This window comes from Salmo salar, chromosome ssa26, assembly GCF_905237065.1.
Source record: "Salmo salar chromosome ssa26, Ssal_v3.1, whole genome shotgun sequence".
NCBI classification, from domain to species: domain Eukaryota; kingdom Metazoa; phylum Chordata; class Actinopteri; order Salmoniformes; family Salmonidae; genus Salmo; species Salmo salar.
The window spans coordinates 10188820-10202685 of NC_059467.1; the positions used below are offsets into that span (position 1 = coordinate 10188820).

General features: G+C 46.0%; 1 protein-coding gene across 15 annotated transcripts in view; it reads right to left on the reverse strand.

Moving 5' to 3' along the window:
* Positions 1 to 13866, reverse strand: part of LOC106587110 (diacylglycerol kinase zeta) — a 129265-nt gene that overhangs the window by 48962 nt on the left and 66437 nt on the right. For 8 of the 15 annotated variants that reach the window (XM_014175116.2, XM_014175115.2, XM_014175112.2 and 5 more), the window contains exons 2-4: positions 1994 to 3201; positions 1080 to 1188; positions 787 to 882 (exon numbers count right to left, since the gene is read on the reverse strand). In XM_014175116.2, the coding sequence (XP_014030591.1) occupies positions 787 to 882; positions 1080 to 1188; positions 1994 to 3153 (1365 nt within the window). In that variant the 5' untranslated portion in view covers positions 3154 to 3201. The remainder of the gene's footprint in view (positions 1 to 786; positions 883 to 1079; positions 1189 to 1993; positions 3202 to 13866) is intronic. The other 7 variants (XM_014175121.2, XM_014175117.2, XM_014175118.2 and 4 more) reach the window with 1 other exon arrangement.

The following is a 13866-nucleotide window of genomic DNA, read 5'->3' on the forward strand; positions in this document are numbered from 1 at the left end:
CAGACAACACACTCCAGGTGGCAGTATCCACCTTTGACTACTTTAAAATGAAGAAAGCTCTCAATGGAGCTGTCGATGTTGTCACAGAAGCCATATAGCACAGATGCAAAGAATGGCCCTCTATCTACCTCTATGGGTGCAACACCCTCAAGATGGCAGCACCACTTCTTCGGTGAAGTGTGTTAGGGTTATGTGGACACCAGAGGGAGCCTCTACACAAGGGGTGTCAAACTCATTCCACGGAGGGTCGAGTGTCTAGCCAAAAACCAGTAGACACTTTGTAATGAGTTTGACACCCCTGGTATACAGCATTGCATACCATTTTAGGGTGTCACACACTGGCTATCAGAACTAAATATCAAACAAATAATGCAATCAAAAAAATACATCTGCATCATCAGGAGAGAAACAAAAAAGATTGGGCTCGTTTTACAGGTTCTCTTCCTAGTTGGCCACTTTTTATAATCCCATCAGTTTTCCAAAACAAGGAAGAGACAGTGTTTATGTTCATAACATGGCACCATCTCATACTGTAATGTTTACAGTTGCAGAGAGCTATTGAGCTATACAATCTGCATTCTCTAGAAGTGTACTGTATGGTACCGGGTGGTATAAATCTGGACAGTATCATCCACTGACGGACGAAAAACAATGTGACAAGGAAGTTTTAGGGTTTCACTACAAATACATCTCCTCTAATGAGTTCATTCCTCCCTTCCTCTCAGAGCATCTGTGGCTTTGCAATGTCAGGCAGGGCCAGCGGTAGCTGCACACAAACCAACTCACCAGTGTCTTGGCGAAGCAGTGCTGCTCTCCGACGTAACAGAAGTCCCCAGAGACATTGGTCTCAAACCAGATGTGCTCCCCATACAGGGCGTTCTCCTGGAGGAAAAGGCAGAGTCTATTAAATACACCCTTTTTTTTACCCTGACAAATAGGAATCTCAGCTCATAGAATCCACTACCAAACAGTATCTCTGGGTAAATAAAGTACACTACTCTGAAACTCATTTAGGGGCATGTAGTCCATTATGAGGTAACAAAAGAAAATCTATAAGCTGGGCCAGAGGCTGCACTTACGGTCCAGTCACAGCTGCTCCGGATCTCCCTGTCTGGGTCAAACTTGGCCAGGGCTGAGGCACTGGGCTGGGCAGACAGGTGCTGTAGACCCGATTTAGCGATGGCCTTCCTGAAATGACACAGACAACACCTTTGAATGATTGCAATAACATCATTGAGATGACACTCCCAGTGCGATGCTGCATCACAACACCAGTAAACTAAAGTGCCTAATGGCAAACCCACTCTTCACTGATGAAAAAAGTTAGGCCCTAATCAAAGAGAGAGGTTTAGCACACATGATGAATAATGAAATGGTACATCTGACGTCATGCAATATACATCTTTTGAAGTGGTTGCTTGTCCTTCCCGTTGGTAGAACAACACCCTGTTGAGCTGATGTGCAGTCAGGTACAGATGAGGTCTAGGTGGGTATTTGACAGGTTTGTGTGACTGAGACCCTGCATGAAAGGTGCTGTAGGAGTCACTCAACATAAATCCTAGCTTACATGTCAGCAACACAAAAGATCAGCAGAGTTTGGTGTAAAATATGAAAGATTTTCCAGTTACATACTGCAGCAGGCTTAGACTCAAACACTTGCTTAACTGACATCAACACTTCAGACCAGGAAGTGCTGGTATGGTTGGACAGGCAGGAATGGCCAGTGACTTTGGCATGCATTTTCCCCTTTTATTGTTCGGATAAAGCAAATAGTGTGGTCTAAAACATGCGCTGTGTATACAGACATTTTCTGTGTGTATTCTGCCATAGATCCCCCCCCACACACACACACACACACACACACACACACACACACACACACACACACACACACACACACACACACACACACACACACACACACACACACACACACACACACACACACAAAAGCATTGCCTGTGACCCAGTCGAAGGTAGGGGGTCTACATACGAGACGAACCCACTCCAAGTCTCCAGGCGGGGGTCATAGTAGATGCCCTGCAGGGGGCTGAGGGACTCCCTGCGGCCCCTGGGTTTCCAGCAGGCGGAACAGTTCCTATACACGGAACGGGAGGAGTGGCGGGCCACAATAGAACTCCTGCGGCTGGGTGGGTGGACTAGCCTGCCTGGCCAGGCGCTGTTGGAGACGGTGGAAGGCCTCCGTAACTGGCTGGAGCGTCGGTAGCGCCCGTGCACACCGTAGACCGCCCTGCTACGGTGCACCGCCTCCGCCGGCAGCAGCTGGGAGGAGTTACGGCGCAGGCAGCGCAGGGCGCGGCTCAGGGGCCGGGGCTGGATGCTCTCCATCGTTAAGGCTGCCATACTATGAACCTGATTCCAGTCCTCCCATGGAGACGTCCTCTCTCCCTCTGGATATGATGATGATGATGACGATGCCGCAGTCCCCTCTCGTTCACTCCCGCTGCCCTCTGACCTGGTGCTACACTCTCTCTGACTGCAGCTGTCCCCCTCTGACTCAGAGCAGCACGAGGAGCTCTCAGTGTCCTCTCCTGACGCCCCCTCAACGCCCTGCGCCTCTGGTGCCCCCCTCTGCTGCTCCTCACTCATTTGGACCAGGCTGGCCAGCAGCATGGAGGGCCCCAGCAGGTGGGTGTCGATGGTGCGGAGCTTGCCGGCCTGCCGTCGGCGGACAGAGAAGCGGGGGTTGACACAGGCCACGGTGGTGCTGGAGCGACGCCTGGTGTAGTATCTGGTCCTTACTAGCTTCCCGCCTCCATAACAACAGTGCCCCCCGGTGGCCTGGGGTAACCCCTGCACCTCGCTGGAGTGCCTGCGTTGTTGGTGAGCAGCGCAGGCCAAGCCCACACTGGAGCGCCTACGGCCCACATAACCTGACGGCAGGCCAACACTGGAGCGTCTTCGTTGGGCTTGAGCCGTTGGCGACAGGCCTACACTGGACCTTCTGTGTCCGACAGGACCTGTGAATGGCAGTCCCACACTAGAGCGTCTACGTTGGACCAGGCCAGCAGAGGGCAGTCCTACACTGGAGCGCCGGCGAGCCTTGCTTGTGGGCACTGCCACGCCAGCCCGTCTGTGTCGGGATTGCTCCGCCCCTTTCAGTCTAAAGTGCCGACGGAAAAAGGTGTCCATGACAACCCACAGCTTCTGGGTCCCCTTTTCACTGTCCCTCTGCAGTGGCTGTTGGTACGAAAAGTCAGTGTCAGCAAAACCTTCAAAACTGTACACAAGCCACTATCCAACTCTTATCAATAGGGATACAGTACTGTTCTTTTCACCCGTGTGGAAAAGTTGAAAGTGAAATGTCTGAACTCGTATACTGCTGCCAGAGAAGGTAAAGCACGACTAATTTGTGCCTAGATGCTCAAAGAGCAACGTCAATTGGCTGACTAGTGATACTGTCAGTAACTGAATCTGCTTACAAAGGGACATTAGTCAATGCATCTAGAGCGATAACAGTTCCGTTCTCCGGTACAAGCAACGTGACCAGCCGCCCCGGTTCAATAACTCACCACCTGTAACGCTATACCTCGGTAGTGTTCTGTCTGGTGAAAGTAGAGCCGAGTCCAGGTCACCTATCACATGATAGCCATTGTGACGCCACAAAGCCAGAGGATATATTTAGCAACTGCCTTTAATATTCTGTTCAATCACCTCATCAGATACGCCACTTGACAGAACCAAAGAACGTGTCATTATCCAGTAACCTCAACGCATTTCCCTCTGCCAACAATGAAAGGGAAGGGTTGATATCAACTTCATAAAAGGAAGTCATTGTTCTGATCATCTTCACTTTGATGTCCCAATCTGAATTGTGAATTCATAAACCATTGTCTACACAGTTGCGATGTAGAGAAGTGGGGCAAGGCTCAGGCAACCTTCACAGGATGCCAAGCTGTTGATCTCAGACCATCGTAATCACCCAGAGCCTCCTCCTTTGATTACATACAGCCTGATACAGACACTCTTCACAGGAAGTGACATGTGTTTAAGCAGTGGAGGTGCTCAGCAGCATTAGCCTGTCAACGCTTTGATTCAAGCTGAAGACGAGCACCAACATCAGGGACCAGTGTCTTCTCACATCCTGTGCCAGGCAGCTAATGCTAACAACAAACGAAGAAGATAGGTGAAGTATTTATGACAGACAGATCCAAGGTCCCCTGTCAATGAAGTGTTGAGGATGAAGTATAGTGCATGGAAAGGCTTATTTTCCTTTGAAATATTATACATGTCATGGATATTCTCCCTTCGCTCTACCTCTCTTGTGATTAAGGCTGGTTGTGGAGGAGAAACCGCGCACATATATAAAGCAACACCCTCCTCATTTCAATCTGAATGGATTCCTAGAACCTGCCAAAGGAGCCTTTGATCCTTCTCATCTCTTATTCTATTCATTAGACATTCAAAAAAATAAGGTAATAATAAAATGGCAAGAGGGTGGTGTGGGTGGGATGTGGAGGGGAGAGAATCACGACCAAGGCTGGGGATAAAAGGACCAAGCTGAGCAGAGATTGTTTCCAACATACAAGCGTCATTAATCCATCTGTAATGCAGCATGAAGAGAGACATGAGAGAAGACCTAGTGAGAAATTGATCAATGTCAGTCTCAGATGATTAAAACATTTGCTTAAACCGCAGGGATTCATCCACAGGTCTTACAGCTGCAGTATGTAAAGCAAATTATTGGTTACTCATAGTAGGGTTTTTACACATACAGCGCCTATCCAGACCCCTTGACTTTTTCCACATTGTTAGGTTACAGCCTTATTCTAAAATGTATTAAATTGTTTTTTTTCCTTTATCAATCCACACACAATACCCCATAATGACAAAGCAAAAACAGGTTTTTAGAAATGTTTGCTAATTGATATTTGTTGAAGCACCTTTGGCAGCGATTATAGCCTCAAGTCTTTTTGCGTATGATGCTACAAGCTTGGCACACCTGTATTTGGGGACTTTCTCCCATTCGTCTCTGCAGAGCCTCTCAAGCTCTGTCAGGTTGGATGGGGAGCGTTGCTGCACAGCTATTTTCAGGTCTCTTCAGAGATGTTCGATCAGGTTCAAGTCCGGGCTCTGGCTAGACCACTCAAGGACATTCAGAGACTTGTCCAGAAGCCACTCCTGCAATGTCCTGGCTGTGTGCTTAGGGTCGTTGTCGTGTTGGAAGAAAAACCTTCTCCCCAGTCTGAGGTCCTGAGTGCTCTGGAGCAGGTTTTCATCAAGGATCTCTCTGTACTTTGCTCCATTCATCTTTGCCTCGATCCTGACTAGTCTCCCAGTCCCTGCCGCTGAAAAACATCCCCACAGCATGATGCTGCCACCACCATGCTTCACCGTAGGGATGGTGCCAGGTTTCCTTCAGATGTGACGCTTGGCATTCAGGCCAAAGAGTTCAATCTTGGTTTCATCAGACCAGAGAATCTTGTTTCTCATGGTCTGAGAGTCTTTAGGTGCCTTTTAGCAAACTCCAAGCAGGCTGTCATGTGCCTTTTACTGAGGAGTGGATTCCGTCTGGCCACTCTACCATAAAGGCCTGATTGGTGGAGTGCTGCAGAGATGGTTATCCTTCTGGAAGGTTCTCCCATCTTCACAGAGGAACTCTAGAGCTCTGTCTGAGTGACCATTGGGTTTTTGGTCACCTCGCTGACCAAGGTCCTTCTCCCCCGATTGCTCAGTTTGGCCAGGCGGCCAGCTCTGGGAAGAGTCTTGGTGGTTCCAAACTTCTTCCATTTAAGAATGACGGAGGCCACTGTGTTCTTGGGGACCTTCAATGCTGCAGGAAGTTTTTGGTACCCTTCCCCAGGTCTGTGCCTCAATACAATCCTGTCTCAAAGCTCTACGGACAATTCCTGCGATCTCATGGCTTGGTTTTTGCTCTGACATGCATTGTCAACAGTGGAACCTTATATAGACAGGTGCGTGCCTTCTCAAATCATTGCCAATCAATTGAATTTACCACAGGTGGACGCCAATCAAGTTGTAGAAACATCTCAAGGATGCACCTGAGCTCAATTTCAAGTCTCATAGCAAAGGGTCTGAATACTTACGTAAATAAGGTAGATCTGTTTTTTTATTTTTAATAGTTTTGCTAAATAAAAAAAAAAATGTTTTGCTTTGTCATTATGGGGTATTGTGAGTAGATTGCTGAGGATAAAAATTAATTTTTTTTTGAATAAGGCTAAGTCAAGGGGTCTGAATACTATCCGAAGGCAATGTATATGCAGAGAGACATTTACTTACTCTCTCGATTGTACAGAGATATTTAGTTCACCATAAGTGAGCAGGACTGAGGCCTATTAGCTTGATGTCCCCTGACTGTGTATTGTAGCTGTAAGATTCATTTATTTAAAAAAGGTCCAATGCAGCAGTTTTTATCTCAATATCAAATCATTTCTAGGTCACAATTAAGTACTTTACTGTGATTATTTTTTTTTACATTTTACTTGAAAACAAACTAGGACTGTTAGGACTGTCTGGGAGTGGTCTGAGTGGGGAGGGGGACATTTTAAACTAGCTGTTGACAGAGAGGTTTGGAACTCAAATCTGATTGGTCTATTAACTAATTTACTGCCTGGTATGTCACCAGGCAGGCCAAAACTCCATCCCATCAAAACATCTCGGGCGGTCTTTTCAAACAGCTCTTACACTAAAATGGCATTATCATTATTTAACCAACCTCATAGTGTGGAAATACTGTATAAACAAAACATAGGAAAACACATTTTTGACTGCACTTTAAACAAATATGATGAAAGTACATGCTGAAAAACCTTTCGGGAATCCGGCACGAGGACAAGAGGGGCGCTGAGGGTTTCTGTCTCTAATATGAATAATCTCTTCAGTGTGTATTCCCAGCCTGGGTTTCCCACCCTCACACCCACCCCTGGAGCATTCTGGGAGTCAGGGTCAAAGGTCATCTGGCTGTTACCTCAAGAATATGTGGCTGCGTACAGTAGCGTTTAAAATCATAGATCAGGGAAAATGCGAGTCTTTCAAAACAGACACGGTCTGACTTCCCGGCTACAGAATCTATGATAAATGTAATCACACTCCTGTACAGTTCTTGAATGTTTTTATCTAGAAACGGGGACTTATGTTTATTATTATCCCTAGGTAGTCACAATATACTGTACGGTAGCCAACAGATCCATTTAGAAAACCCCTGAGGTGGCTATGATTAAACTAGGTCAGTGTCACTGCATCAACTCCATGGCTAAGATAAGTTCGAAACACAAGCTCGCAAGTCCTTTAGATTGATCATTTCCTCCCCCTCCCTCCTGCATACTAACTCTATGAAGAGTTAAATACTGACTGTTCGATTGACAGATAGATAACAAGGTTATGGAAATAGACTGGTTACCCCCCCCAAAAAATAAGCTCAACACATCAACGTTAGACTCTCTAGGGCTACATCCTCTCAAATATGTGCATTTTCGCATTATTTCCGTGCGTCACAGTGAGTGCATGCTGTGCATTAACTCAATAGATTCCTTGTTTAGAACTGCTTAAAAGCACTGGGTTTATCTACGGCACAACACTGTTACGACGGTCAGGCCATGCACTCCCAAACAAATCAATTTGAAATTCAATGCATCCGGAAAAAAAACATACACAATACCATACACACACGTAACAAAAATAAATAAAACACAGACAAGTCTACACACTCCCCCATGCACACATTCCTGTTTGTATTATGGCCTCCATTCCTGGTAGATGAATTAGTCACAGGCTCTTTCCATTGCCTGAAACGGATCGGGATTAACAAAGCGTAGACTGACCCAGCATCAGCTGTTACAAAACCCCTACAGTACCTCTACTCCCTTTAACACACCTAGGAAGTTAAACAGAGGAGGGTCCCCGAGTGGCGCAGTGGTCTAAGGCACTGCATCGCTGTGCCACTAGAGATTCTGGGTTCGAGTCCAGGCTCTGTCGCAGCCGGCCGCGACCGGGAGACCCATGGGGCGGCGCGCAATTGGCCCTGCGTCGTCCGGGTTATGGGAGAGTTTGGCCGGTAGGGATGTCCTTGTCCCATCGTGCACTAGCGACTCCTGTGGTGGGCCGGGTGCACTGTACGCTGATACAGTTGCCAGGTGCACAGTGTTTCCTCCGACACATTGGTGCGGCTGGCTTCCAGGTTAAGCGGGCATAATACAGAACTGTACGTGACTGGGACAGGTAGAATAACAGCTGGGTGGGCTTTAATCGTTGAAGTATACATACTGTACTGGAGTCAATGTTTGAAGCTGTTATACTGCAAACACCATACTGTATCATGCATCAAAAGTTAGATAGGTCCATCAAAATTGTTTATTGACAGATTATTTCACTTATAATTCACTGTATCCCAATTCCAGTGGGATCTAAGTTGACTGTGCCTTTAAACAGCTTGGAAAATTCCAGAAAACTATGTCATGGCTTTAGAAGCTTCTGATAGGCTAATTGACATCATTTGAGTCAATTGGAGGTGTACCTGTGGATGTATTTCAAGGCCTACCTTCAAACTCAGTGCCTCTTTGTTTGACATCATGGGAAAATCAAAAGAAATCATCCAAGACCTCAGGGGGGAAAAAAATGTAGACCTCCACAAGTCTGGTTCATCCTTGGGACCAATTTCCAAACACCTGAAGGTACCACGTTCATCTGTACAAACAATAGTACGCAAGTATAAACACCATGGGACCACGCAGCCGTTATACTGCTCAGGAAGGAGACGCGTTCTGTCTCCTAGAGATGAACGTACTTTGGTGCGAAAAGTGCAAATCAATCTCAGAACAACAGCAAAGGGCCATGTGAAGATGCTGGAGGAAACGGGTACAAAAGTATCTATATCCACAGTAAAACGAGTCCTATATCGACATAACCAGAAAGGCCACTTAGCAAGGAAGAAGCTACTGCTCCAAAACCACCATAAAAAAGCCAGACTACGGTTTGCAACTGCACATGGGGACAAAGATTGTACTTTTTGGAGAAATGTCCTCTGGTCTGATGAAACAAAAATAGAACTGTTTGGCCATAATGACCATCATTATGTTTGGAAGGAAAAGGGGGAGGCTTGCAAGCTGAAGAACACTATCCCAACCGTGAAGCACGGGGGTGGCAGCATCATGGTGTGGGGGTGCTTCTTGCAGGAGGGATTGGTGCACTTCACAAAATAGATGGCATAATGAGGAGAGAAAATGATGTGGATATGTTGAAGAAACATCTCAAGACATCAGTCAGAAAGTGAAAGCTTGGTCGCAAATCCGTCTTCCAAATGGACAATGACCTCAAGCATACTTCCAAAGTTTTGGCAAAATGGCTTAAGGACAAAAAAGTCAAGGTATTGGAGTGACCATCACAAAGCCCTGATCTCAATCCTATAGAAAATTTGTGGTCAGAACTGAAAAAGTGTGTGCGAGCAAGGAGGCCTACAAGCCTGACTCAGCTCTGTCAGCTGGAATGGGCCAAAATTCACCCAACTTATTGTGGGAAGCTTGTGGAAGGCTACCCGAAACGTTTGTCCTAAGTTAAACAATTTAAAGGCAATCCTACCAAATACTAATTGAGTGTATGTAAACTTCTGACGCACTGGAAATGTGATGAAATAAATAAAAGCTGAAAGAAATCATTCTCTACTATTATTCTGACATTTCACATTCTTAAAATAATGTGGTGATCCTAACTGACCTAAGACAGGGAATTTTTACTAGGATTAAATGTCAGGAATTGTGAAAAACTGAGTTTAAATGTATTTGGCTAAGGTGTATGTAAACTTCCGACTTCAACTGTACATATATCTTTACATTTTATATTTATAATATATATTTAGACTTTAGGTTTAGTTGTTTTTTTTCCCCATTGGTCCTTCTTTGGAATTCATCTTCAACTAAACATTCAATGAGATAAAGTGATGAGAGGGCTGATTAACCCCATCCTAAGTGCTGATTTACATTTAACCAAATACCACAGACTGCTACAGTGGTGTTAACATTGGACACTTCAATGAAAGTTAATGTATAGATGTTCACACCTGGATAGCGTGCGCAACATCAGTCTACCTTAACAGCAACACTGCTGGGACAACATGGGGAACCCGAATCAGGGGAGGAGGGTGGAACTGGGGATCTTCACTACTCTGTGGGAGATTAGTGGGTAGCTAGCTACACTAGATACACAAAAGTATGTGGACACGCCTTCAGATTAGTGGATTTGGCTATTTTAGCCACACCAGTTACTGACAGGTCTATAAAATTGAGCACACGGCCATGCAATCTCCATAGACACACATTGGCAGTAAAATGGCCTTACTGAAGAGCACCGTCATAGGATGCCACCTTTGCAACAAGTCAGTTCATCAAATTTCTGCCCTGGTAAAGCCACCCTATCAACTGTAAGTGCTGTTATTGTGAAGTGGAAACATCTAGGAGCAACAACAGCTCAGTCGCGAAGTGGTAGACCACACAAGCTCACAGAATTTGACCACCAAGTGCTGATGCGTGTAAAAAGAAACGTCTGTCCTCAGTTGCAACAATTACTACAGAATTCCAAACTGCCTCTGGAAGCAACGTCATTAGAAGAACCGTTCGTCTGGAGCTTCATGAAATGGGTTTCCATGGCCGAGCAGCCGCACACAAGCCGAAGATCACCATGTGCGAATGGAGTGGTGTTAAGCTTGCCACCATTGGACTCTGTAGCAGTGGAAACGCATTCTCTGGAGTGATGAATCCCACTTCACCATCTGGCAGTCTGACGGACGAATCTGGGTTTGGCAGATGCCAGGAGAACACTACCTGCACGAATGCATAGTGCCAACTGTAAAGTTTCGTGGAGGAGGAATAATGGTCTGGGGCTGTTTTTCATGGTTCAGGCTAGGCCCCTTAGTTCCAGTGAAGGGAAATCTTAATGCTACAGCATACAATGACATTTTAGACGATACTGTGCTTCCAACTTTGGAACAACAGTTTGGGGAAGGCCATTTCCTTGTTTCAGCATGACAATGCCTCTGTGCACAAAGCGAGGTCCATACAGAAATGGTTTGTCGATATTGGTGTGGAAGAACTTGACTGGCCTGCACAGAGCCCTTACCTCAACCCCATCAAACACCTTTGGGATTAATTGGAATGCCTACTGCGAGCCAGTTCTAATCGCCCACATCAGTGCCCGACGTCACTAATGCTTGTGGCTGAATGAAAGCAAGTCCCCGCAGCAATGTTCCAACATCTAGTGGAAAGCCTGACCAGAAGAGTGGAGGCTGTTATAGCAGCAAAGGGGGGACCAACTCCATATTAATGCCCATGATTTTGGAATGAGATGTTCGACGATCATGTAGTGTATATGATGTGGGACAGGAAGAGTACTGGGCTATTTATAGCACCCCCTCTGTTTATATCCTCCTGGCTGCTCTCTCACTGCTGCTGCCTCCCGCCAGGCTCCACACGTACACATCACAGATAAGAGTCAAGAGACTACCTCCTGCTATGTCTCACAGATAGAGAGGAAGAGAGTGTGTGTGTGTGCAGCAGTGAGAGAGAACGGGTGGGGAGAGAAAGAGAGAGACAGAAAGACTTCTCCCTCATAGACCACAGACCAGGGCTCTCCAACCCTCTGCTGGAGTGCTACCGTCCTGTAGGTTTTCACTCCAACCCTAATATAGCACACCTGATTTCTAATAATTAGCTGGTTGTGAAGCGGAATCAAGTTAGTTACAACTAGGGTTGGAGTGTCAACCTACAGGAGGGTAAGCTCTCCATGCCTGCTGGGTTGAGGCATAAGCCCAGCAGCTTATCAACCCAGTCCGAGCTGGGTAACCACGGCAACCTGTTCCCCTAGATTACGGAGGCGTGCTCCAATGAGGGCGGTGTCATGGAGCCATCATCCAGGTCAATGTGCCTGGGTTAGGGATGGGCATCAGGCCAAGTGTGTGCACCCACTGCCCCGGGCCGCTGATCGATCTGGACATCCTGGTCTGTTAAATGCATTAATACCACAGGGGCGAAGGTAAATGAGATCGACAGTCCCGGATTCTAGCAAAGCATCATGCCTCAAACCAAGCTGCATCTAGGGGGACTACCTGTGTAATCACATCTACTGTTGTACTGTAAATGCTTTGGCGTTGTTATGACCCTCAGTAGAGCGATGTGATTTGAACAGGGAGATTTGAAAGGGTCTTGATAAGCCTGCTGCTGTGATAAATTGCACATGCCTATAGCCTTAGGATTTACCCTTTCACCCAAAGCAGGTGAAAGTGATTAGTTGTCCCATTAAGGTTCCGCAAATGCAGGAGTTAATCACCAAATCGTTAACAAACAAAATGTACAATAATCCATTCAAGGTACCCTCAGATAGAAGTAGGGTAAAGGTGAACCGTATGTATCCTAAGTACATATAGGCACTGAAATGTTTATGAAAAAAAATGAAAAAAGTATATTTTGTTTCCATGAAGAGGCTCCTTTCGAACGTTTCAATATGTCGCAAAACGGATTAACCAAAGTTGCAGTAACATGGTCACAATTTTGAAAAGTCACTCTCACATGGTAGCTTTCAAAATGTCCCTGCAAAGCAGCAGTACAGTGTAGTACGCGAGCTGTGCTCAGTGTGAGCCTGAGCCATGTTGACAGTATGGCGTGAGAGAATGGAGTCGAGAGGGAGTGTCAGTAAAAAGAAATTAGGTTACCAGTGCGTTTACCAGTGGACCTGAGAAACAGAGGACTGTTTTTGTTTCCATTCGGAGTTAGGGACCTTAGGCCTCGAGCCCAGCCTTAATAAGGCACTGTTTGACAGAAGAAAAAAAAAAACTATTCAACCTGCAAATGAAGTAACTCCGCTGTGAGCCCAACGTTGAGTCAGAATGTCTTACTCTTAGTAATTAGTAGATTATTGACTTTCCTTTCTGCGGAGGAGAAGTTGATGCGACAGCAGAGAAAAGTAGTTGAGCTGTTATTCGGTTGGATCCTCCATGGGAAAAGAAAAGTGAGGTGGGGTTACAGCCAGCAAATACCACCACTGGAAAATATCATCATAACTAGCCTATTTAATTAAATATTTACATGTAAAACATACAAAAAGGTCAGTAGGAATAAATAGCCGTGGAGCTCTTGTCCTCCAGAATCGCATAGTGCGTGATAATAGCGGCTGTCAAGAATGAACCCTTAATGCTGCTGCTCTCGGTTTGGTAAACACTCCAATGTTATATGAGGATAATGGAGCTCACAGCACGACCATCAATTTATACTTTTCCTTCCACTGTAATCAAAAAAGGTAAATGTCACCATCTTGGCACGTCTGTGGATACATCTCCTTTAGATCCTCTGAAGGCACTTGTCTTGATGATGAATCCCCCTGTGGAGAGGGAGACTTGGACGTGTCCTAGAAAGCCTCTGGGGAAAAAAGGCCTAATCTAGACTGCGTTAACTCTCCCAGGCTAGGTCGTCCTCTAGGACAGTGTCAAATAACTAAGCTACTCTTATATAATGGATGTGCAGTGAACTGAAATGTTGCCTGAAGGTCTGTTAACAAATATGGAGTGGAATAATTCACAGATTGCAAAAATGATGCATCGTGGGCTGATTTCACAAACATAGAGCTCTGTGCACTACATGTCTCCTCTCCATCCCTATATAGGTCTGTCTCCTCTCTCCCTCCCTTAACATAAACATCCATTCATTGAGCTTCAGCACAACACTACAGGGAGAGAGGCACTGGAACAGCCTGGCTAGTTGGCACAGCCTGATGGGAGCTCAGAGAGCACACCATTTCCACAGCCATGTCAACATAGCTAGCATGGCGAATAACACAGGCTACTGTAATTTATGGAGGGAAAATTCAACTGCTCATCTGTAGTAGAGGGCAACTGAGGTTTCTCAC